The sequence below is a fragment of the Zonotrichia leucophrys genome, chromosome 2 (genome assembly GCF_028769735.1).
Source record: "Zonotrichia leucophrys gambelii isolate GWCS_2022_RI chromosome 2, RI_Zleu_2.0, whole genome shotgun sequence".
In the NCBI taxonomy this organism is placed as follows: domain Eukaryota; kingdom Metazoa; phylum Chordata; class Aves; order Passeriformes; family Passerellidae; genus Zonotrichia; species Zonotrichia leucophrys.
Genome location: NC_088171.1, coordinates 47,301,782 through 47,328,599, shown reverse-complemented (window position 1 = coordinate 47,328,599; position 26,818 = coordinate 47,301,782). Strand labels below are relative to the sequence as shown.

At 41.3% G+C, this 26,818-nt stretch overlaps 1 protein-coding gene across 3 annotated transcripts in view; it reads right to left on the bottom strand.

Annotated features, from left to right (window-relative positions):
• BMPER (BMP binding endothelial regulator) overlaps window positions 1-26,818 on the bottom strand; it is a 149,280-nt gene that overhangs the window by 100,461 nt on the left and 22,001 nt on the right. For all 3 annotated transcript variants that reach the window (XM_064704879.1, XM_064704880.1, XM_064704878.1), the window contains exons 3-6: window positions 21,975-22,074; window positions 10,514-10,596; window positions 8,950-9,040; window positions 7,695-7,777 (exon numbers count right to left, since the gene is read on the bottom strand). In XM_064704879.1, coding sequence (XP_064560949.1) covers window positions 7,695-7,777; window positions 8,950-9,040; window positions 10,514-10,596; window positions 21,975-22,074 — 357 coding nt within the window. The remainder of the gene's footprint in view (window positions 1-7,694; window positions 7,778-8,949; window positions 9,041-10,513; window positions 10,597-21,974; window positions 22,075-26,818) is intronic.

Genomic DNA, 26,818 nt, shown 5'->3' with positions numbered 1-26,818 from the left:
GGACACACAAGGATCATTGTGTCCAGGTCTTAAGTGAATAGCCCATACAGGAATCAAACCCACAACCTTGGTGTTATTAGCACCATGCTGTAGCCAACTGAGCTAATATTCATTTTCATTCAAAACTAGGTTGCATAAGGTCGTGAGCAACCTGGTCTAGTGGGAGCAGAGGTGGGACTAAATGACCTTTAAGGTCTATTCCAACGCCTTAACATTCTATGATTATATGATAAAACCTAAAGGCCCACATGTAACAATATATTGTCTCCAATATTTTATTTCATTTTTTGCTTTTGAAATCAGAGAGAGGAAAACAAGTAGGTGCTACACAGTTAATTAAGCTCTCATGTAAATTCATTTACCAGGATTGTGTATACTAAACCATCTTGTCTAAGGACACAGAGGGTTGTGTGCAAGTTTAAAATCATTAACTATTGTTATCCGATAACAAGCCCCAAACCTGTGACATCCAAGTTTATTTAAACTGAAAGGATGACAAACATGAAAGGCAAGCACTCCTACTCTCTTTTCAGCATTCCCTTCATTGTACCACCAGCCAAAAGGGTCTTGGACTCTCCATAAAATGTTTGGCAAACAAAGGCCCTGTTAATTGACAAGCTATTGCCTTTACTGCTTCCTACCACAATTTGTGGGAATCTTTTAGACCCAAATCAATTCTGCACGCAAGCGTTCCCACGAGATGCCACACGCATTCCCATTTGAAGCCACTTACAAGAACTGCTACAGCCTCTCTCATAAAACCTTTGTCTTCACTGGGCACTTCTGGAACCACGTGCAAGCCTTTCATCCCCTGATGGACAGCAGGTTCTTTTTTTGCTTGTTTGCTTACTTTAACCAGGCTCTTTGTTTTCTGCCATCTTACTGCTTTGTTTTTACTTGAAGATAGATCCTGGCCTTTGCAAGGAGTGAGTTGCAGCAGAGATGTTTGCAGTCCTCATTGCACCCCAATGCCCATAAAAAATAGTCTTCTCATCAGAAGCTGCCTGTTAACAGCTCTCCTTTATTGCTAAAGCTCAGTGTAGTTAACTCTTCTTTGTCAGTAAGAATAATCAATCTCAGCCTGTTAATTAGGAAAAGTTTAACAGGGGACAGACACCTGACAGCATAAGCTCTGTTCCTTTTCTGTCAGGAACAACAGCAACCTGCACTCGTGGTATAAGCCCTTATTAACACCATTTAAAAGTGGTCAGCATTATTGTTTTCTTTATATGCTTTTGGAATGCATAATCCACCCTGCTTTGTGTATTTACTTCCTTTAAATTACAAGAAGTTCTGGACACTTTTTTTATGTACTGCAATGCCCCGTTCAGGAGTATTGTTAATCAGCATTCATTTGGGCCACTCAGGTAGCCAAGAAGTTTAAGTCTTTCATGGCTTCTAGTGTCAACTTAATTCATTCACTATCACAATACCATCTTTGATCATAAAACTGCAAAGATAGTCTCTGTCCAAACAAGAGCATTATAAAGTTAGAGCACTTTCCTCCAATTCCTCAGCATTTCTACCCTCATTTTCTAACAGGAAAAATTCCCCACAGAAATCTCCTAAATCATGCTTTCATCTTTCTTCAGATTTCTTTTTCCACATTTTTTTTTCCTCTCGGGGACAGAATACAGGTCCTTGGAGTATAAAGCACAACAGGCACTCACTCACGTTTTACTGCTGCTCATGCATGTCATCTCAGAAATAGTAACCGGGTAGTGCTACCTATATGAAACGATGAACAAGGAAGAACAGCTGAGGCAGACCCCTCTGACTGCACAGCCAGAAGAACAGGGACCATGCTGAAGCATGGAAGGCAAATTTGAGCTGAACCCTGAAAGTAGGAGGGACAAGGAAAAAGGCTTCAAGGAGGAAATGGATATGAGAAAGAGGCTGTGTGTTCTGAGCCCATGATCCTTAAAGAGTATTCTAGACCTTCAGGGAGCTGCTCAATACCTCTGTTCCCTTGGGAATGCATCCAAACAGGGCACAGTCTCTCACTGCATAGAAAGACTCATTTGATCCCCAGCAAAATTAAAGTTATGATGAAGGGCTTCTACAGCCTGAGCTGGGAACACACTCTGAGTAGGTGAGCTAGGAAGCTCCGCAGGTAGGAGAGACATCTGATGAAAGTCAAGTATCCACAGAGGGAGGAAATGAGACTTTGACACAGAAAAATGTTTCTGAAATTATAAGATCCTAAGTGCTTATGAATAAAAATTATTTACACTGAATCATGCCCACTTGTACCGCTATGCCACAGTCTACTTCTATTTCAGAAAAATTGTTAATATTTTTAGTATTTATTTTTAACTTTGCTTCTTGACTCTTATTAAAATAATTTTTAACTTTTCCTCAGAGGTGTGTTTTTTGAGAGAAATCAGAAAAAATATTTTAAATGGCTATGCATGTTGATAAAAAACCCACTGGTTTTAACCTTTTCTTTTTAAATGTCCAAATTTTTTTGAAACACTGGTATTTCCAAAATTTAAGGAATTTAATATTTTAGACATGGCCCAGGTAGTGTACAATCCCCATGAAAGCAGGTATACCTTTTAAAGCCTGAAGAAAATCAGATAAATGAAATATAAACAACAGGAGACTGCCTATGTCTCCATGCTGCATTACTTTCTTGCTGAAGTTCAGCACATACCAAGTCCTTGGTCTTCCACACCCACCTTCACAACCACACTTCACCTACCTGCAGGACTGTTTTTTCATTAGGCTACTGGGAAAGCCAAACTCTCTAGCCTTGCAAAAAGCCTGCAAACAAAATTATGGGGTACTCCCAGAGAGACACAGTGATCAACCCTCCACATCCCATTTCTGAGCACTCCCTTTTGCATCTCCATTTGCATCCACCCATAAACCAACCCCTTTACCTATGCCACTAACTTTGAAGATGTGAACACTGCTCCTACCAAACGACCAACTCTTTGCTTTTCCACCCCTCACTACAACTCCTTGTCTCTGTTTCTTAGCCCCAGAGTAAGGGCAGACAGTGTCTGCTGCAGTTTGGAGCTGAATCAAAGCAGCTGAAGTACATGGAAATTTGGGGAGATCAGCATTTGGCACGGCACTAAGGATGGAAATTTGAATTTGAATTATCCTCAGCCTTCACTGAGGATACATTTAATTCCGCGTTCCCCTGAGCTTCCCAGTAGGCTGGCGTACCTCCCCCACTGTCTTTTGTGGTGGGAATGTTTTCCAGCAGCTCCCAATACCAGCTAAAGCCAAGCCTTTAAAGCAGTATCAGGGTGCTTAATCACCCAGCTGACTGCAGGGGCAGGATCGGTCTTGGCTATCTTCAGCCATCTTTGGGGCCAGGAGCTGGGTAGGCTCCCCCTCCAGTTAGTGGAGGAAGATAAGCATCTGCAGAGAGTAATCTATCCCACCTCTCTCTCTCTCCCTGAATTAACTGAAGAGGAGCCCAGATAAGTAGTTCAGATCAGACATATTACTTCTGAATAGCTGCAGCTAGACAAGATTAATTCCACCCTCAGCATCCAAAACAGTTACATATGTAGTTTCTCATTACTTATCACAGCTGAAACGTCTGTTACTCATTGATTTAGAAACAGATTTTGCTGCTGTGATTTCCTTTTCTTTGTGCAGAATGTTTATTATTCAGTATTTGTATCGTAGCATGCAGGAATATAAGTGACAAAACATTTCCTGCGCACACACACCCACAGCGCACCTGCAGATCAGTAGCTGGGCACATCTTGAACCCCTCTGAGCAGCGGTCTAAAAGCCCAAAATGATGCAAAGGAGATTGAACAGAGGCTTGTTTTTGACTCAGCTCTCAAAGAGCCTCCAATCCCTGTGCTGTGCTTCCAGCTATTTGGGTTTTATTCCTTCCAAATAATTTTGGAAGAGCAGCTAAGAGGACAGCACTCTTTTGCAAAACGATGCTTTTTGGGGACCAGACTCACATAACCACTCTGCTGATGGTCGTCCCTGCGACACGTCTCTCTGCAGGACAGACAGACAGCACAACTTTTCCCACTCCAAGGCCATCACCCAGCCTCCATTTCCCAAGCAGGTCCGCTCCCCTTGTCCCGGCAGGGTGCGGAGCGCGGCCGGCGCGGGCTGCGCTCCCGGTGCCTCGCACGGCCGCATGCCTCGCATGCCGCAACACGCAGCGCCCACGGTCTGGGCAACAGCGCTCAAAGGAGTCAAAAGGGGCTACTTATGAGTTTGGATACTACCACCTAAAGATAAGCTTCTCCATGGTTACCGCTCTCACGCAAGGTCACTTTCCTGCCAAAACTCCTCTCCTCCCTCCCTGGCCCTGTCTCCTTCCCCCTCCACTATTTTTTTTTTTCCCCAAACGTGCTACATCAAAGGAGAAAATGAAAACATTTACGATAATCATAGTCTGACTATTTTAATGCAGGCTGTAGGAAAGGAAACATGTAAGCCAAGTGCTCTTACTGTGCAAGCAGAAACACACTCTCGACCTCATAAAAGTAGTATCTGAGAAATAACACTTGATTAAAGAAGCCAGTCCTTCATTTAAGTAGGTGCTTATGGTAGGGAAAACAGCCAGGGTCTCTCTAGAACAGGCCACTGGCCTATCACGAAAAGCAGGAACAGGCCAGACAGATGAATTATAGTGAGACAGCTGGGTTTCAGCCGGGGTGCGAGGAGATCCCTATTATCCCGTCCACCTTTCCTACACAAATGCCTCTCCCCAGGGAAACTGAGTCATTAAAAGCCAGCTCGTTCACTCCTGACAGGCAATATGCATTGAGTGAGAGGTGATACATTCTCATTTTCAGCAAGAAATCTTAGTGGCCCCAAGGAGCAGCTCACTTAGGAGAGCGGTAATGGAATACAGGGCCTTTCATCTCTGCCTCGCCGCCGCAAGCACCGCCTGGCTCGGTAACAGCCCAAAAGTTATTCGTTAATGGCTGGTTTTGCTGACCTCCATGAAATGAGCTTGGTGGGTTAGGTCTGGTTTTCAGTAGACAATAGCTAGGACCACAAGTGGTGTTAAACAGGAACCATGATAATGAGTTGAGCACCCAGCAGGTAAGGACTGAGTGAATTTCCCAGGTGCAACCATGCCGTTGCTCTCTCTGCCCTCCAGGGCCATGGAACGTATAGGAAGCCCTGCAAATGGCCAGCCTGCTTCACCCAGATGGGGACTCCCAGCTCCCAAGATCCCAGTTATGTTCTTATTTACACAAACAATGTGTTAAAAACAAATAAACAAACAACAGCCATTTCTCATTCTTTGGGAGCTCAGTGGTATCTAGGCAGCACCATTTGGAGCTGATAATACCACAAACCTGACCTACCAAAGTGCTGTCCAAAAATGTGTTCCCACAGTCCTGATCTGAAGATGTGTACTTACTTCTGAGTACATCGTTTTGCAACAGTAAAAATACTCTATCTAAGTAATTCCTCATTTTAATACATTTGGTGAGGTCAACCTTAGCAGGTAAACCTACATCTCTGCAGAAGAACAAACCACAGCCATTCCTCTTTACTTTCTTCCTGTTCAGTGACATCTGCAGTCCCAAGTTTGAGCTACCCCTGGGACAGTGATGGCCTGTGGACTCCAGAATCCTCTATCATTTGAAGAGCTTGCTCCCAAGAAAATGGAGAATTCACCCTAAAGTGAGAGTAGCTGGATACCATGTATAAGGTATAATATCTGCAAAATACCTTAGAAAAAGGTTATGCTACTTCCTATGCCAATTTTCCACAAAAGACTGAAATCCCAGAAAAAAAAAATCTAACTTGGGTTGAAGAGCTTCCATCCATCTGTTAAAGCCTGCACAAATTACAGCACATCACACACAAGCCTGTTTCCATCACTTTGCATGAATAGATAGGTATCTTCAAATACGACATCCATCCACCAACTGCTTAGATAAGAGATTCACTGAGGACCCATTCCCAAAAGGGAATGCATGCAAAGCAGGCAGCAAACTGTGATCACAGCCCTGAAGGTGCCCCCTTTATTTACTTCAAATTTAAATCACATAGGAATTAGCAGAGTTTTCAGTTCTGGGGGAGACTGGCAAGAGGGTAAAAAAGGCTCTGCAGAAAGACCGAAGGAAGGTCTGGCATGGCTTACACATAGATGGCACCTCTTAAGCTGTCAGAAAGATTCAGACTGAGAGCTGGACATTTTAAACAGATGCCATTAACATCCAAAACAATCATGATGTCTTTCTTGAAAGGGATAGTTAAGTGGTTTTAAACTTAGTTGATGCATTCCCTTCTCTAACACAGCTGAGACTGGTAACTCTCAAGGTCAGATCTTCAGGTGTGACCCTTTATTCTTTTATTTCTTTACACTGCTCTCCAGTGTAAAGGTTCCTCCCTCCAATGCTCTTCCCTGCACAGAAGCTTTTGATAGTCAGAGAACAAAGGAAAGTTGATCAAGGAGATGCTGGTACATGAATAACTGGGCAATAGGCAATGTCTGTACAGTTCTTATGAAAGAGCAAAGCAGAACCCAAAAAGACTCAAGCACGTCTCCATTGACTTCTCAACTATTCAGACCTGCCTTACCCTGAGGAACATAACTAAGGAAAGCAAGAGTAAAGCTGCTGCTTTACAGCTGAAGCTGAAGTGAGAAAGGGACCCACCAAGTCCAGAGGGAGTTCTCAGCCTGGGACTGAAGGCATTCAGCAGAGCAGGAGCCCAGGGCATACATCACTGTGACATGTGCGATGGCATGTTTTCATTATTACAGGATTAAAACTTTTTTTAAAAATTACCTTAGCACCCTGATCTCCGCAGGAACAGTGTAAATTAATTTTGCAGATTACCAGGGTTTTTTTCCCCACAGAACAGTTCAAGTACTCTGCAGCAGCTTCATTAAATCAGTGTATATATGTAAGGTTACATTAACTTTTGAAGTCTATCATTCTCTCCTCCTTTTTTGATTTTATTTTAATGATGCAGGAGAACTTTACCTGGTAGTGACTAATTTCTTGGCATCCTACTGAAATGTAAAGCCTTACATATTCTGCTGATAACAGGCCCACAAATTGCAACAAAAGCAGCGATTTGAACTTTGTGTTTTACTCATCTCACAGATTACAGAAAGGAAGCCAAAGCTATCTGCCCCAACTCAAACAGCATTATATTTTAACTTAATGGAAGTGAAAAAGAAACCTGCACTCATTACTCAAAGGACACAATTATTACTTCCTCTCTATATTGTTGCTAGTCAAGAATAAAATCCAGGATATGACCTTTTCATCAAGTATCAAGCCAAAAATCCACCTGGGACAGCCACAGGAGGCAACCCTCATTCTTTCACTCAGTAATTCAGAGCAAAGGCCCTTGTTGCATATAGTTGAAAGGAATCCTTGGCAAGGTTTGGCTTAAGGAAGCATCTAATAAATGCTGATCAATTGATGAAGGCCAAAAAGATTTCTGTCTCCTCCTGCATGATCCTATCACAAAAAAGGCACCACTAACTCAACAGATCAGCCCTCTTCCAAATAACCTGCTCCACCTGCATACGGTGGAAAAGATTATAAACTCAAATTGTGAGTGATACAATGTATTAATGCCATAAATTCTTCAACAGAGACCTGAATTCCCAGAGAAGAAAGCATAATAGTGTTGGATTCCTTATATTTTTTGTTTTGTTATGGCAATAATAATGTGCCTTTTGAAGTTCATACAGGGAGATACAATGCCAAAAGGCAAATACTTACAATACAAGAGCACTTGGTACATTTATTTCCTTCAGGCCTAAATTCTTCTCCTTCATTGTAAAGTCTCCCTTCAAATACACAACCTGGAAAACAGCATTTGAATAAGTTTGGCTCAAGGTAGAATGCTGAGTTTTCCCCCTAACATTCCCCACTGTACAACAACATGAAAAGTAAATCATACCATCGTCTCCCATGCACAACCATGGCATCGTTTCAGTTGGAAAAGACTCCCAAAACATCAAGTCCAACCTTTGACTCCATCTAGTCAAGTAGACCATGGCACTAAGTGCCACATCCAGACATTTCTTGAGCACCTTCAAGGATAGTGACTCCAACACCCTGGACAGCCCATTACAAGGTTAAAAACCTTTTCCATGCTGAAATTCCTCCTGGTGTCATCAGGGGAGACTGAACCTCCCCTGGCATATCTTGAGACTGTGTCCCCTTGTCCTGTGACTGGTTGCCTGGGAGAAGAAACCAATCCCCACCATGCTACAACCTCCTTTCAGGTAGTTGGAGAGAGAGGATCACTTCAGAAGAAAACAAATCCTAAACAAATCCTTGAGAAAGCCTAAATGTCCTTTGTGGGGAGGAGGTGGGGGGAGAGGGGGAAAGCAAACATCCTTCTACAGCACATAAATATGCAGAAATTAAGTCGAGGCAAGTCTCCCATTAGAAGTGCCTTTAAAGCAGTTTTTTAGGCTGTTTGCTTTTTTAATAATCCATTCTTATTCCCTGAGTTTATAATAGATATTAGCAGATATTATAACTAATCAAAATATAATAAATCCATTATATCACAACTGGAGCAATGCTTACCTTCAAAATCACTGATAAAATCATATTAACCTTAAAAAAATGGCAATTTGCCACTGCGCTTTACAAAGGCAAACCCATTCTCACTCCCCTTCATAAGTTAATCTCCTTTTTTATGATTACTCTTACCCTTCCCTTCCTCACAAAATCATGGTCATTGGTCATGCAAACCCACCTTACAGACCCTCTAAAAAATGACACAAACACACCTGTGAATATTAGCACAGGATTTTGCCCCTGTATCCCCTGGTCTGCATGTCCTCTGCTAAAGCATATTGAATAAATCTTGTGTTATAGTGATCATTGTGAGTCACCAGCCCACATTTTATTAAACTGTTGAGTATAACAGATTAGTTAGAGGCAGCCTCCCAGATGATGATGAGTATCATTAGAAATACAGTTGCACATGTAGAATAGCATCTTAACCACGAAATCTCACCTGGACACACAGGACAACACATTCCCCTGAGTTTGGAAGGGTTTTTGCAGTGAACAACACACTGTACTTCTGATTCTACTATCACTCCTTCCTGAAAAAGAAGCAGATTAGGCACATTTATTGTTAGCGTTGTGGTTGCTTTAACAAGCAAAAATTCACAATTACATTCAGTAGAATTAAAGCCCAGCACATGCTGCAAAGCCCTGGCCTTCAAAACTTCTTTTCTTTCTGTACCTGCTGCCTGGTATCAGGACTCAGGTTAATCCACACTCAAAAGACCCACTTCAGTCTCCCTGACTCCAGACGTGGGATTTGCCTTAAAATGCATCAGGTAAAAAAAACAAGCATCCTCTTAGGGAAAGGAATCCTGCTTTATCAGGAATCCTTAACCTCAGTAATCTGCCATGCAGCTCTGGTGAAAACAGGCCAGACACAAGGCATTCTCCTCCCTCTCCTATTGGAGGAAAATAGACTTAGTAAGCAGATAAAAGCATCTTGTTCTGTAGAGGGGAGACGCTTATCTTTGATATTTTGCCTGATAAGTATTAGTAAATTAACATTTCCTGTACTTATTCGAGAAGTCAAGAGTCCTGAACAAACCTGGGTGTGAGGATCTATGCATTAAAGCTGCTACCTTTTTTTTTTATTTACAGCTGTTTGAGGCAAGGCCAACTTGTTTTTTAAATGTGTGGATCTAGGGTAAACTGAATAACCCAGTTTTGCATTTAGACACTGAAACAGACAATAAAGAACTGACCACATGCAACATATCTAAATTCAAGTAGTGAGTTTCCTTTCATTAGGTGCAAGATACAGAATACTGATCTAGCTTCAGTCATCTCAGTGCACTTATTTTCAAAAATTAATTGGTTTCTCAGAGCAGAAGTTTTAGAGAAAAATATAAAAAAGCCCTTGAAACTCTCATTTCCTCTTAGTAGAAGCTCTTCATACTCACAAATCTCTGCCATTCTTAGTAGCTGCCTGAATGTTACTGTTAAAACCAGATCAAATTGTCAGCAAAAATGGCAGACCTATTTACAGACATAAGCTAAAATTGCCTACATAATTACTTGGTTTGAGCCTGACAAGCAACAATCTTGAAAATGTTATGGTTGCAGATAGCCAAGCTACCAAAAATACCACTGTGTTAACAGTTCAGGAGCCCAGGAAAAAAGATTTGGTTGTGGGTTTTTCTTAAAGAATATGGACAGATACACACAGAAGTGTCCAATTATTAAAATAATTTGTATCTCACAAAAGGCTTAGAATGCTGAAGAAAAGATGACTTACTTCAAAGTCAAGACAGCAGGAAATGGCATGGCTGTGTACCTCTCCTTCAACAAAGTTTGGATATTGAGGTACTTAAGTCATTTAAAACCCATACTTCTGAATATTTGGTTATAGCTGGCTGCATCTAAGTGGATTTAAATTACTTTAAATGCAAAGTCCATATTGTGCTTTGGGCATAAAATATTTCAGATTATTTGGGTTGGACAAATGAAGGCTCAGGATTTCCTGGGAAAAGCTTATAACTCAATTAGCACAATTTTTATGACATCCTTACCTGGCACTGGTATGTTACACAGGGGTTGCTGGGGAGGTGCCATTTCATGGAGCTGTTGTACGTATTTCCTTCAAAACTGCAATCTAGAGGATGAGAGAGAAACCCATCAGTTCAGCTGAACAAAATCTTGTGGGAGGCTGCTGCTGAGGATCACAGGGTGGCATCCTAAATGCAAACCACCCTCTCCCCTGGGCTAACAGAGGAGGTAGAGCTGAGAGCTGGGATGAAAGAGAAGGATCATGTCCTGGGAGGATCATCCTGCTGCTGATGCCCAACTGGCCAAACCCCTTACTAACCCTGACTGGTCAAGAGAAACCAAGATCAGTGACAATTCACTTAAAAATGGATGTCAGCGCTTACTCTGCAGTCCATTCAGGAGCTACACAGTTACTCAAGCACTGGAATGGGGAGAGGGAGGAAAGAGGGTAAAAGAAGAGCTGGAAGCATTCATCATGTAGCTGGGCCATGCTATCTTCATCCATTAACCAAAGCCCTCGGGAGAGCCCTTCAGCAAGCACAGCTCAGCAGGGATGAGCTGACACTGGCAGAGCTGCCTCTCCTTAATGCCTTTTCATATTCATGACAGGCGGGATCACCATCCACATGAACTAAAAGCCATCAAGTTCTCATGTGTGTGTGGTGAATCTCATGGGGAGACATTCTGGACTCTCATGGAGTTTGGCTTTATTCATCTTTTTGTGCTATATGACAACTTTGTTAACAGAAAACAGGTTTGTTTGCCCATGCACTGGATCAACCCACATTTGTTTTGTGCAAAATGAAATTTCATGGAGCCATTTGGAAAAAAGCAAACACCAAAACAAACATTAATTTTCACTTTTTTGAATATATGTTTCTACTAGTTTCTCTTCCTTTTTCGTTTTCTCTTTGCCGTTTTCTGGTATTTTGCAAAAAAGAAAACCAAAAAAGAACACAAAGAAAATGATAAAATAACTCACCAGAGAAGCAAGACCAGAAAATACTTATTAAGTAGAAATATAATATTTGTTTAAAAAGAGTTAGTTTATTAATGCAAAATAGTTTCAACTAAAAAGTAATTCTTTGGAGACCTAGAGTGGTTCTGAGAAAAATTTTGCAAATAACACATACCCCATTTTCTGTGGGAAAAATGCCCATTTTCCATTTATTGCTTTTGGGGTTTTTTTCCTAGTATATTTTATTCAAAATTAGCTGGTTCAAAGAGCCCGTGAAACCAACAGGAGTCTTGCCAAAGACTTTGAAACACAGACGTGTACATGGAGCTGCAGAACCACAGAACTACAATCAGTCAAACAATGCTCAGGGCACCATTCTGTTTCCACACCCTACCTCAGCAACTACTCTAAGTCTTTCTCTGCTGTGTAGGGTGCACTGTCCTGCTTTGGAATAAGTTTTATGTCCTTCTGAAAATAAAGGCAATTTATCAGCCCTACAGCAGTAAATCTTTGAGCCTACTGTAAAAAAAAAGATCAAGAATCACAGCTCTGAGGTACTCAGGACCTTAAGATCTCCTTAAAATAATTTTGAATTCAACATAAAATTTAAAGGAATCATGATATATAAAGATCATTTGCAAATGTGTTAACTGCCTCCATTTCAGTTAATAAAAAAAAGAAGACTTGTACTTCATTATTTGCAATAATCAAATTCTTTTTCCAGGATGAATACAGAGCAACAGAGGAGAAAATTGTAGATGCTGTGGCCATTTCACTTACTTAAGCTGAAATAGGTATATTTTGGAAAGAGATGATCAATAGTCTCAAGGTTGGCTCTGATAATTTCATCTTTGACAAACATTGAAAGGCACAAAGTATACATCTGATTCTTATAGTCTTAAATAGAAAAGCCCCTATTAAATTATTTTGAATAATAAAGAAATATTCAGATTCTCAGTGCATTAAATACAGTTCTCTGAGCTCTCATACATGCAGGACAACACATCAAGAGGAGATTGTGCAGCCCTATACTCCTCTTGTGCATTTTGAAGTTCCACTCTGAAAACCACTGAATTAATCTTGCAGCACAGTCTCACTTACTGCTCACTGAAAGCCCTGATGACTGCAGAGCCTATTCAATGTGCTTAACATCCCTAAGCTGCTGAAGCTCAGGTCAAGCCGGTGCCAGTCTGAGAAACAGTTTACAAGCGTGCAGAACACTCAACATGGAATGAGCTGTGTTGTTAAATATCTGTGTGTATATTTTACCAGAATCATGAATCAAGGGCTAGGTTGGAAAATAGCAACTGCAAAAATACCTTACATATTTGCTCAGCAACTACGTTCTTTAATGTAAAATGTTTCTTCCAAAAGAAAGGTAACGACCCTGGGCTAATCTGCATGTACAGATGTGCATATTAAAGTGAAATTTTCAGCTGAAGGATTAGTCTGGTTGACAGAGCATGAAGGTGGTGCCCTCATGTAGTCAGCACTGCTCTTGCTTGAAGGGCATATCCAAGCTGTGCTGCAAAACCCTCTGCCCTGCAGCATTGTCCCTGTGGAAAGCAGCAAGGGCACGGCACACCAGGAGCAACCATGGTAAGGAGAGTCTGCAGGCCCCAAAGGGGAGTTTAAAAACGGGAACCAGAATGGAAAAGATTGCAGAAGCACTGGAGGGACTAAGACTGCTCTCTTTGGTGTGGGCCAGCAGGTTGAATGAGGGAGACAGAGCAGCTCCCATCTAGCACCAGTGTGAGGCATGGTGGGAGCTGGATTTCAGCAGATGCTCAGCACAAGGAGCAGCATGAAGAAAGGGAAGAGTAAGCCAGTGTAAAAAGCATCCTTGGGAAGAGATGGGGGAACGTTGAAAGTCAAGCAAAACTGAAAAGGGTAAGAAAGGAGTGTTTGACAATCTCTGGGTGACACTTTAATCTGTCTCTGGCCACAGGTGTGCCCTGACACTCTGCCCTTTGGACGCCCCAGAGCTACACCCACTACTCACTCTTCAAAAGGAAAAAGAAACAAAGCCCACATACCAGCTAGTTTTTCTGAACCTCATTTTCAATGTACAAATCCCTCAGCTGACACCTGCAAACATACAGCTGGACTTTCCTAGTCCCTTTACCCATAGCATGGATATTTCTGGGCCTCACCTAAATTCATCTGAGTGAAACCTGCTGCATTCTATGTGCCAGCTCAGTCAAGCCATTCTGGCTCATCCATGGTTAAAGGTCCACCAGATTTGGCCTAGAAACCAGAAGTCACTGAATATTTTGTTTTCAGAAGTCCCTGATGTTAGTTTCCATAACAGAGTATGAGGGAAGATCCTTGATGTTCTTAAAAATCTTTTAAAGCTTTTTTTTTTCCCCAAAAGCCCTTTGGAAATATCAGTACATTACCTTACTTTCTCCATCCACCATTCAAAGGAAGAGCAAGAGAATCTAATAAATCAAGATCAGAGCTTAGGACTATCACTTAAATGCTATCTACTTACTTCTGCCTGAATACCTACTTAAAAGAAAATTTTAAAAGGGTTACAGCGGAAGTTTTCAAAAAGGGAACCCAAAAAGCCTGAGAACACTCTAAGGAGTATGCGAAACATTTGACATTAATAAGTAAATTTGATCTTGACTCATATACTCCATAAGGAAAACCTTTAGGATTCCAAATATGGAAGGAAGTTAAATATTAGTGGTCTACATCAATTTTTAAAATGCTGAAGTGATTCATATCAGTCAAGGAGTGTGTCCTAATTTTTCAGTCTTTCCTGCTCCTTTCTTTAAAAATAGCTGGTGTTTTATTAATGTAAAATATTAACTTTCAGTTAGTTGTAGGTTTTGTTGCCATTGCCTCCTTCAACCCAAATAGTTCAGATAAGTCCTGGATAAACATGCAAGCCCAAAGTTGCTTATCTGAATCTAACCAAACCACTAAATACTTTGAAGTTGGTCAATTGTTGCATATGCAGTGGAAACTAATGCTAATTACCTTCTAGTCACCTCTTAAAGGCAAAATGATCCTCCAGATTTAGTTCCTCTGACATGAAAAAAGGATGATGCTAAAATAGTAAAATAACTTCTAATATAATTATTTAGCTACTTTGTTTTAATACTGTGCATGCCATACTTGGGCAACTTTGTTTCAAATATAACAAACCAATCCTTGGCCAATTTAATTTGAAAGGCCAATTTCATTCTTAAACAAGCATCCTCACGGAGAATTGGACTACAATAACAAAAGAGGAGAATTATAGCAGATTTTTCTGTTGGCATGTGGACAAGCTGATGATCAGGAAGACATTTGTCTTTCCAAATTGTACAACTCTGATAAATGACCCTTTTTTCTTCTTCCTCAGATACCCACCCATATAACAGTATCATGAAGATAGGGAAATTGACTGTAAGAGACAGTTTAGTAGTGCTAAAGTTCTGCCAGTGTCCTCAGGAGTTCATTAAAAAACAACCCTTTATTACTCAATTTGACATAGCCTAATTAGATTCCAGAAGAAACTTGTGCTTATTTTAGTCTAATGAGAATTTTATAGACAAGTCATTTCCTTATTCTCCCAAGAGAAAGTGATAGATTGGTGCACAATAGACTGGCTCCTCATCCCTCATTTCTTCAGCATCTTTCTTCTCCTATTAAGTCTCTTTTTTGCTTTCCCCCCACTTTCTGTTTAAAAATGCAACCTCTCTTTTGGCATGGAAAATAAACATTAGGGAAAAGAAAAGAGTCAGAAGACATGCTTTATTTAGTGTTTGATAAATTAATCCTCAGGGAGGTATCCAGGCATGCTAACACTAAATACCAGTTCTAGCCAAAAAAAAGAGCCAACCCCAAAACCCTAAACAAAAAAACCACACCAATAACTTGCACATTCTGCAGTATTTCTCTGGCAGGAAATCAGTTAGCCAAACTAAAAGAACTGTGAATCACACATATACCTATTATGAAATATATTTTCACATGTAGCAGTGATGGTAGAGTCATTGACAGCTACCAGAAAATTAAACTTCCTGTTGCGTAACCCTGGTCTTCATTTGTCAACACAGAAGCATGAAAATGTATACAAAACCTCCCATGCTTATCAAGCCTAGCTCTAAACAGTGAAAATCCAACTCTTTCCTCTCTAACCAAGTCTAAGAAAACCTATTTGCAGCTGAACCATGACAATTACAGTACCCAAGGGATGCACAGGGGCCATTTAAAGGCTGCCCAACACAGCAGAGTGAGGAGGCCACGGGGGTCAGCTGTGCTAGGACCACACAGTTCACACACAGAGGATGCAAAGCAGCCCATATTCGCTGAGCAAACAGCAGCAGAAACAAGACATCAGCTCCTCCCAGTGCTGTTTTTGGCCCTTGCACACCACTGGAACTGAATTTTACCTTCCCAAATGTCTTGTGTTCCATGTACAGGGTGAAAAAAATTTGCCCTGCAGGGTTCCTAAGAACCTTGCAATTCAAAATGGCATACAGTGAGAGCTGCCATTGAATCCTGAGCTGATACTCATTGTGCTTGCCAAGCCTGGCAGCTGGAGAGCTTTCACCTCTCATGGTTATGAGGGCTGCCATGAATGATGTTGCTCAATGATAAAATTACTTGCTCTTGTACCCAATTTTCCCACATCAGCAAAATCATCCAAGATCTGTACAGTTTTCATCTTCAAAATTAAATAGTAAAAAAATTCCTATTCCAGTACTACATGTCCTAAGATGTTTATCATTTTGTTACAGAAAAACATTACATGTGAAACCATCAGTGTGAAAATCTGTGTAACTGATGTTTGACTGAAAAACTGTTTAGGACAACACGACAAGACTGTTCATTGAAATTTCTTACATAAATGGAAAATTATATTCACCAAGGTAAATAAGAGTATCTGAAATTTGAGGCACCACTGAACACAACAGTATACACCAGACACTCAAGAGATGCCAAATGTATCTGCTAAGACCTTTGAAAGAAGAGTCAACTCAAAGAAAGGATGGAGAGATAGAGACCTTCTCTTAGGCATAACCAGAAGCAATCAAAGGTGGCCCTGTGATGATACTGAATGGTGCTGTCCCTGGTGGCTGTTTGTCACAGCTTCAAAACCTCTGTCTTTTCTTCAGATACAAAGCTAACATCTGAATGAACACTGAGATGAACGTGTACTTCCAGACTCAAGAAGCAGACCTTCTGGTTTAGAGCTGGAACACTCTAGCAAGGGACTCAGAAGCACTGAGAAGGGCCAAAAGAAAAGTTAAGACTTGTTTATGTTCTCAAACCATCTCTCATAGCCAGTCCCTGACAGAAGCCAGGTCTAGATTATTCAGGTAAAGGTGAAAGAAATTTCTTTAGGAAAATATACATACTATTTTCACATCCCATCCCCCTCCATCCATGTATTATCCCTTGCCTCTGACAGCTTGCCTTAGAGCATGCAAGGATGGGCTGCAAGTGGTAGTGCCCCACAAAAAGGTCCTCCCAGTCAGTCTTGCAGCAGGACACCAAAATGGTGTTGGGCACCTCACACTTAGGGCTGTCCAGAGGCAAACAAAGTACAGAGGTACAGATGGATCCTGCAGGGTGCCAGTAGAGCAGCCAGAACACTGATAATCTCACAGCCTCCCTCTAACTTCCTTTGCAAGCCAGCCTAATAGTTGAAATTGGCTGCAATTCTCAACCACAGTATTTGATATCCTTTCCAAGAAATGCACAATTAACTATGATACCTTTGGATATTCAATATTTAGTAGACCAAGCACTGTTGTTGCCTGGGCTGGGATTCCATTCTCTGATAGATTGCATTTCAATGGAGCATAGCACAAGAATTTCTAAGATCAATAATTAATTACTAAAAGGAAAACCAAAAAACCAACCACAAAAAAAAAAAAAAAAAACCAAACAAAAACCTCCCAAAAATTCTCAAAAGTTAACAAGGACAGAAAATGCAAAATTGCATATGAGAAGCAAAAGAAAATTCTGAACATCTTTCCTTTGTTGTAAAAGAATTCCCACCAACTTTTTCTTTGAACATCCATAGAAGATCAAGATTCTTAAGATAAGAGAGTAGAATATGGCACACAATTTTAGAAATGCAAACTTTATGCAGTCCTGAGCCAGTATTATAATTTCTTCAGAGTGCAAATAACTTACTAGTCAATATCTAAGTGACAGGTCTCTATCCAACTAAATAAGATAATGCTGCCAAATCTATTTCTATAATCTCAGTGACCTCATAGGTTTTCATTAAATATATTAATAAATTAAGTAAAATGAGAGATGAAAAGTGACCTGTTTATCCCATGCAAAAGTAATAAGAGGGCCTAATTTTTTAGTATTTTCAAAATTAATAGCATGCTAGAGGCACATGGTATGTTTTACAAACGACAGAAAATATCTGTCAAAAGAATAATCTTACTGAAAACTTTTCCTATTAGACTGAGTCACCTGCATTCTCCTTGCAGCAGGGAGCCATAATCAAGGGCCCCACATTTCTCTGTTCCAGACTTTTCACAAACACACAGCAAGAGTGAGCTTTGCCCCACCAACTTTACAATTTAGGTCCCATGGCCCAAAAGTCAAGAACAGTGTTAAATCAAATGGCTAGTCTGGAGGATTTAAATCTAAAATCCCATTTAAATCTTAGACCTCATTGCAGCCTTCAATTTCCTCACAAGGGGAAGCAGAGGGGCAGGGGGGCAGGCACAGGTCTCTTCTCTATGGTGAGCAGTGACACGACCTGAGGGAATGAGGCTGTGTCAGGGGAGGTTCTGGCTGGATATTAGGGAAAGGTTTCTCACCCAGAGGGTGGTTGGGAAGTGGAACAGGCTCCCCAGGGAAGTGGTCACAGCACTGAACCTGAAAGAGTTCAAGAAGCATTTGGACAATGTTCCCAGTCACATTGTTATCCTGTGCAGGGCCTGGAGTCAGAATTTGATGATCCTTGAGGGATCTTTCCAGCTCAGGATATTCTGTGATTCTGTGACAAAGCAAAACCAAACCTTTCCATATGATACTTTGCAGCACAGTTAATTTTCTGATTGCAAAAGCTCTACGAGTAGTTGCTCCTTACTTTTTCTGTTTATTACAAAATATAAAGAAAAGAAGTGCTATAAATTATCTAAGTAGCATACAAATACCCACATGGAAGTAAGGGACTTACGCTCAGCACACAAGCATTTGCAGGAAAAGTTCTCTACCAACAATTCTGTTTCTCCTGTATGCAGAGCTCTGAATAGGAGAGTTCAGGCGGGTGCACTGCTGCAGGTACCATCAGAATAGTTTGGGTTGCAAGGGACCTTTAAAGGTCATCTAGTTAAACCCCCCTGCAATGGGCAGGGAATGTCCTCGTGCTCCTCATGATAGAATGAAATGCACTGGCAGAAATGTCACAAATGACTCATGAGTGGTGGATTCCTCCCTACACGAGCCTGCTCTGGAACATGCCCTTTGGTCTCAATGTTATGCCCCTGATGTTGCACTCAGATGAAAGCAGCCATTCATTCATTCATTCACTCATTCGTTCATTTCTTTACAAGGTAGGAAGATGTGAAGCTATCAAAGAGAGCTGGCAAGAGCCTGTAAGGCTTGATTAAGCTCTCCCAGGCTTTGGGAACAAAGCCAAGAAAAAAGTCATCAGGTTCTGATGTCTTTTCTTGGTAACATTTTGTTCATGTTTAGATGAAATGCAACTAGTAAAAAAAAAAAAATTAAAAAAAAATCCGTTTCCCTTTTCCTGCTTGAATTCCCCATGGGCACTCTGGCAGCTTGACAAAATAGTAACTGAGAATAAGTGCTGCAGGGCCAATCCCTGCTGCAGCTGAGCTTTGTGTGGGGAGTGCTGGGGAGGTGCTGGGACACGAAGGGAGCAGCTGAAGGGCTGCACTGCCAGCCTGGTGTTTGCAGCCTTCATTCCCCAGCTACCCCCATGGGAGACTCATTTTAGACCTGGCACAGAACAGAGCAGGATCTTCAGCAGGGTTCAGAGTGCTGGGAGAGCAGCCTGCCCTGGGCTAGAGGTGGCTCCATCAGCCTCTTCCCCTGGAACCAGAACAACCTGGGGACAGAATGTGGTGTCAAGACTGTGGGATTTAACTGGGTGAGTATTTCGCTTTGCCTTTCAGAAAGCCCAGAAAAACTTACTCAGAAATTTCACATCTACTTTGAAAATTCAGTCCTTGAGAGCTTTTTTTTGTTCCCCTTTGAATTATGAAATTTAATGTTCTTCTTGCATTTTAAGCACATAGAAACTGCCATCTTAGATCATACCAAAAACACTTCTAGTCAATAATCTTCTCATAGCTGCTACTATGAGACACCTTGGGAAGTGTGAAAAATACAGACCAAGGTCTATAGCTCTAGTTTAGCTTCCAGAAGGGCAGGAATAAGCAGCCTGTGTGACTCAGAGGGAAAAGAGGGCATTTTGATTTGTACCTTGCTCCTTTCCTAACAAACTCAGCATTCAATTTTCCTCCTGGAGAACTGCTGAAGGTTGAGTTGATTGTGCCACAGAAGTATCTGCTATGACACTCAGGAACAGTTGCTATTCAGTTATTGTCAACTCAGAGCCAGTATTGTACTTATAAAGTCAGGACTGTTTTGTCCTCTGGGCATCCATTTATTCCCATCCACGTTATCTTCCTTTGCCATCAGTTGTTCAGTGCCCTGAGAGCCTTTTGCAGCTCCTCACAAATCCTCCTGCTTTGCTATGCTGCAGAGATCAGGGCACCAGCAGCAAACTTCCTGTCCCTCTTCACCTCTTCTCTAGGTCATTTCCGAGCACTTTGGCAAATCGAGAACTTTGCAAGGATATGTTGGCAACATTTCTTTACTATGAAAACAACATATTACTAGCTAACTAGTAGTATGTTATCTAACTCATCCCTCTAGCTAATTCATCCCTCTTCTTTCTCAAGTACCCATTTGCCTCCTGATTCTGTTTTTGAATCGTTTATATTAATTATCCCATTAGAGATGTCAAGCATACCAATCTGCAGATGCCAGGCTCAAGCCTATCCATAATGTTCTGTAGGTACCCGCCCCAATTCAGGATAAACAGAAAATGTTAAAAGGAGTCTGAATTGAAATACTGTTTGAATTAAAATATTGTTTGCTCAGCTTTGAAACATTCATTCTTTTCATTTTGCATGCATGCATGCCCATATGCATATGTATGTATATAGAATTTTCTGACCATTGAGCAAATACACATCCCATTTTGAAACTGAAAAATCAAACTCCATTCTAATCCAGTTGACACTTAGCAACCTTTTCCTACAAAGCTGATACTAAACATGGTTTGATAAAAGAAATAAATTACATTTAATTTATGTAAAATCTGTAATTTCAAATTCTTAATGTTTTAGTAATGGTTTAATTTTTTTTCCAGTTCACTTCCTTCTCTTTTAAGCATCATGTTTCTAGACAAATCCTCAAATTGGGGATTGCCAAACTTATTCCAAAGCTGCAGCACAGAAGCAAATCATAAGCACAGCATCTAACACACCTCTGCAACCTTCCAGGAAAAATACACATCCATTACGCCTCTTTCATTTAAATTTCAGCAAAATCTGTTTTCCTGAATTTGTATTTCCTCTGGGAAGGCAAGAAATGCTTTTATTTCCCAACAATTTATCCTACCCTATCTCCCTCTCAATCCCACACAATCACCAGTGGAGAATTAAAAGTGACAGACGAAAAATACAATAGAGCTGTTTGAATTTGACATTCTGCACCTTGTTGATTATGGAAGCAGTGCCTCAGCAAAATTATTGGTTTAGAGCATATTACTTACTGTATCAATATTAAAAAAAAGACTACTTTTCAATTTCATCTACTTGCATATTTTTCATGTGGTTAAACATAGCAGACACATGCCACTCATGCTTACACTTTTTAAAAATTATTATTTGATCATTATCTCATTTTAAACAGATTGGAATATACAGTGTTGGTCAATAAATAAATATATAATGTTCAGATTGTTGCTTATTTAGCTTTCATAAAAATGTCCACAATATTATTGTTTTAATCAGGAAATGTTTAATAAAATGAATAAAATTTGCTTCGTTTGTTTCTTTTCAAAGGGAGAAATAGGAATAGCCATGGATAATTAATTACCCTGCTCTTTATTAATCAGAAGTATTATTCTTATTCTGTCCAACCAGATAAAAAGCTAAAGAAATTCTTACTGGCCAGTGACTACTAGTGACTACTACTACATTGATGTTGACCTAAAATAAGTCTGATAAAATTAGAACTCCTAAAATATCAACAACATAGCAATGAAGAATAAAGATGTATTTCTAATAGACAGTTGCTGTGCAAGGACTAATAATTGCAGGACAAATATGTGAATTTATGCATTTCCCTCAGCTTTGCAAAGATATTTATTTCAATTATGGTTAATGCCCTCTTCCAGCTTCTGGTGACAGCCAAGTCCCAGCTGAGAAGCTGTGAGTTTACTCCTATCTTTGGCAACCTAAATGTGCACTGATAACTTTTTAAAAGGAGGGAAAGCAACAGGAAGGGAATGGCACCTTTGCAACGCTCACAGCAAGCTCCTCTCTGCTTAATGACGAGAGCACAGTCCTTGGAGAGCACTGGACACTTCTCCCTTTTGCACGTCACTTCCTTATTCTGAAAAAAAAAAAAAAAAGACAAAAGCTATTGCAAGCAAACCAAACCCAAGGCTACCATTTCTTGAAATTCAGAAAATAAAGTGTGGGGCCAGCAGCCTGCTCTTTTTCTTCAGGTGAGGTCCTTGTGATTCAATGCATCTTTCTTCTCTTGAAGGAACACTGTAGAAAACAGTCTTAGAATAATCCAGGAGCCCAAGTAAATGGTGTTTAAACCCCACTTAGACAGCAATTCATAACTGCTGCCTAGTCTCATACAGAACATGTGCTGCACTGAAGAAATCCATGTTACTTAAATGAACAACTACCTACATCATGTGCTTGTTAAAATATCCTCAGGGTGTTGAAGAGCTACCCCATAAACTGCCCAACTTAGGAATCACTTCTCACTGTGACAGAAAGACAAACAGCAGAGAAAAAGGCAGTAACCTCAGAGAAAACAAAATTCTGCCACTGCAGAACATCAATTTTGCCTAGAGGTTCTTTGAAAGAGGCTACTGTGTACTATACCAGGCAAGATGATTAATGTAATTCATCTTTCTCCCCAAAATGCTGAGAATCAATGAAACTCCACGAGAAGGCAGAATCACTGTACATTATAATGTCATCTTGCTATGGCAAAAAGCCAGGGATTTCCCAAGGCCAAAGAGCACATCGACCACATTAAGGAATGTCAATAGAGGATGTGCAACAGCAGGCAGCAGAAATATTCCATTTATTGCCTACCTTGCCCCAGTGGTGTCAACCCTTTTGGTTATCCCTGCCATTAAATAGGTGCAGAAAACAAATACTTGGGGCGTTTCTTTTAGTAAAATTTTGCTACTTCAAATTCCTTAGTTGAAGTGGCCCTCTGAAGTGACCTCCACCTATAATTAGTAGCTCAGTTCATTAGGTGACACAGGTGGCCATCTAGAACATGCAAGTACCCACCTCACCCAATCTTATGACTTAATTAGAGACCAAAAAATCAAAGGGCTAGAAAAATGTAAATCATAAAACTCAAGAAAAAGAAGCTGTGCTTTCCAGTCTTTTTACTTTGCTCCCTGTGGCCTTATTCAAGGTGCCTGTGAAGAATAACACGCAGCTTTTATTACACTCCAGCCCTTTGTCTAAAATCAGAGGTTTATTTACTTCAAAGTCACAGCCTGATCTGATGGGAGCTATAAAGGCACTTCAGTCTTATCAGTGTAAATGAGGACTCACTCTCACCAAGACAGTGTGAAATCAGCAAATGAGAATCGGGCCCTAAAGCGCAGCTGCAGCAACACAAACCATTACTGTAAAAAGCCAGGTCACTGCAGTGCTGGCTGTTCTGCATCACTCCAGCACTGCAGAGCAACCATAAATGCAATTTAACCAGCAGGTTAAGATGAATTTATGGCTGGTCTGTAGCTCTGGACTGGCACAAAGCAGCCACGACACGGAATTCAAGTGGTTCAATTTCTCTTTTAAAGCGCTCAGTGGAATCTTGATTCCCTTTGCAGGAACATGGTGCTTCATAAAGTCTGCTGAAGGGCAGCAGAACCAAACTTACCACCTCAACCACAGTCTGTATTTTAAAGAGTTCTATTAAGATTCTCTCTAATGAGTTTGCTTAAGGAAAGATTTAATAAGCCTGTCAGCCCCACTACCTTTATCAGTGGGAAGGTCTTCTGCCTGGTGAAAGTGGGTGTGAGGGAGGGGCAAAACCCAGTTTAGAGTTTGTTCCTGTGGAGAACATGGCTCACCCAGCTGCAGCATGCATCGTGCACCTCTGAGAGAAGCACAGTGCCCTTCAGATCCAACCTGGCTGGGCTGGGCGTGTGCAAGGGGGGACAGTGGGCAGCTGCCCATTGGACTCCCTCTTCAAGGACAACATTGTTGCTGCAGATGGCAGCAAGAGGGACAAAAAAAAAAAAAAAAAAAAAAAAAAAAAAAAAAAAAAAAAAAGAGCTCTGTTGTTTTTTCTTTTAATTCCCTGGTTCCCAGAGGACTCCTGAGGCAAATTCCTCATTCAGCCCAGCTTCCCAGGCAAATTCTTCCCTGAGTGCTGTCTGCCTCCTTCTGCCCTCAGGTACATCCTAACATGGTATCTTCCCTTTGGCAATGCAAGGAGTTCCTGAGGATGATCCCAACACATATATTTCAAACAGGAGATACCTGCTAGTTACTGTTCCCAGTAGAAGCCTCCTGTTTCCCCCACATTGCTAAAATCAGAAAAATTCTCTCCAATTATGAGCTTGGTCTCACTGGGCCATCCCAGGGGGCCAGCCAAATTTGGGTCTTGCTCTTCTTTCCTTATCACCAGCAAAGCTGCTAGTTTAGCAGGTTTTCTGGGAGGGAAGATTTTGGAATTCATGTGCTGATGCCAAGGGCTGTTTTGCATTAAGCAGCTGTTCCACATGAAGAATATTAGTGGCCCACAGTGCAGTGACAGGACCTGAAGGGTCTTTCCCCCTAGAGGTTGTCTTGAGCAGTAGGCCACAGATCCATATTTCCTTTATCTCAGTAGGCTTTGAACTATTGGCTGTTCAGTGGCCCAGCTTCAGGAGAAAGGGGCTTGTTCTTCGTGCCCCCACAAGTCACTGGTTCTTACAGCAAGGGCACTTGTGGGGAAAGCAGGAGATGAGTCACTGAATTGCCTCTGGATGTGGAGGGCCGCAAATCTGGATCACTGACTCAAAGCTCAGTTATTACAGCACAGTGCTGAAAGGTAGGGAGGAGGTGCCACAGTCATCACCCACTGCACTTTTTTGCTGTTGGGGTTTTTTTGTTTGGTTTTTCTTTTGTTTTGTTTCTTTTGTTTTGGGGGTTTTTTTTCCCCCAAATTAAAATGGAAGGTTATCTCTGTTGCTCGGAGGAGAAGCTGCAAGCTCCTCCTGCCTTAAAGGACAGCTCCATGTATCCCAGGTAAATAGAGCCAATCTTTGCCAGCACACAAGAGAAGAGCAGCTAAGCACTAAAACAGAGTAGGATTTGCACAGCTGATGTTCATCCTCTCTAGCTTGCCATAGCCCCAAAACAGGCTGTTTCACATGTCATCCCATGCTGCCTAACTCCCTGCCATCAGGGCTGGGCCGCTCTTCCAGGGTGTGAGGTACAGCATTGCTCAGGATTGCAGCCCCACCACTCCTTGTGGGGTCTTCTGGTAAAAAAAAGCACACAGTAGAGCCCCAATTGCAACATATTGCTGCCCTGGCATTGTCCTCCTGGCAAAATCCCTCTTGAAGTAAGAAGAGATGAACGTAACTCCAGGGAAGTGCATCCTCCTACAGCTTCTACTACTATTATTACTATTATCCCAAAATTCTTTCTAAAAAAGTCCTGCTGTTTTATCTCAGTGTTGTATCTTGTGGAAAACAAGGTCAGCAGATGTGGAGGAAAGGGTTAATGTACCATGCTGATCCATCACAGGCCTGCAGCAGATAAAGCAGGGCTGGTAAATCATTGTTTAGTCTATTGCAGTCAGGCATTATCCAGTGCAGATCTCCTGGGTCCACTGGGTGTAAAAGTACAAAAATAAAACAAAAGAGTAATTGTCATCTGGAGGCTGGGTTTTTCCCTTCACCCAGTTGCCCAAAACACTGCTCTTAATGTCTACTATCCATCTGCTTGTTTCAGTTCTGCTGCCTCCTCCCCTCCCATTTCACAAGGGCAAAGTGGAGGCTGAGAGCAAATGGGACTTGAGCAACAAATCCTTTCCTCCCAGTTATGTCCCCTCCTACCCCCAGTAACCATAACATTTCATTACTTGTCCCAGCCATACATTTAGAGAGTGGCTAAGTAGCTGCATGCAGGAGAGCTGCATTACCAAGCCTCCATCTGGGCTGTCAACAGCGTCTCTGAATCTGTTGAAAGCTCTCAGATACTTTGAATTTTGCTGTTCTTAAGAGAAAACTTCTTAGACGGCAACAGTCAGAAGCCAACAGTTATGGGAGGGTAGGGGATTTTTTTTCCCTTTTGTTTAAAGGACATGCACTCTGGCACCAAGAAGTGCGGAAGAGACACATGGCCCATAAATACATAAACCCTTTGCTAAGTCAGAAAGCTGGGAGTCAGTCAAATCCATAATAGGATCCCAAGATTCATAATAAATAACTTTTAATTACAGTCCTGCACAATAGTTATTTTAAACAGATGGTTTATAGATTCACATCTGGGATTTTTTTTTTTTAATTTAGTGCTCAGGCACACACACAGAAAGGGAGAGAACCTCAGCTAAGGTTTCTATTAGTGTTGGAAAAACGGGTATTTTTTTAAAAGGGGTCAGGCTGATCCAGAACAATGCTGCCGCATCTGACGCAACTCCCCAGCCAGTGCTCAGCTCAGCAAAGGGCTCACTCTGGATCCCAGACTCCCTGAAAAGGAAAATTTAGGGGAGTGCTGGAGGGTCACCCTGGACTCCTCACTGCACTCACCAAGCCCAGCTGTGGAGAACTCGTGTTTTAATGCATCTGGGGAAAAGATCAGAAATTTTGTTGGGTGTCCATGCTTCTCCCCTCTCCCACACTTTCCAAAGAGAACCAAGGATCTCCTTAAGTAGGCATGCAGAGGTGATGTCAAATTCCCACACAAGAGAGATACACTAACCAGACCCAATATCATTGCTACTGCTTCACGTTACCTTTACCACAACCTCCCCTCAACGCAATTTGTTCAGTTTTTACATACACCTCATATTTTTTACCTTCCATCAAAGAACCCCACACAAAACAGCCCATTCTGGCGACAAATTATATCAAACTAACAGCCTTAAACTCATATGG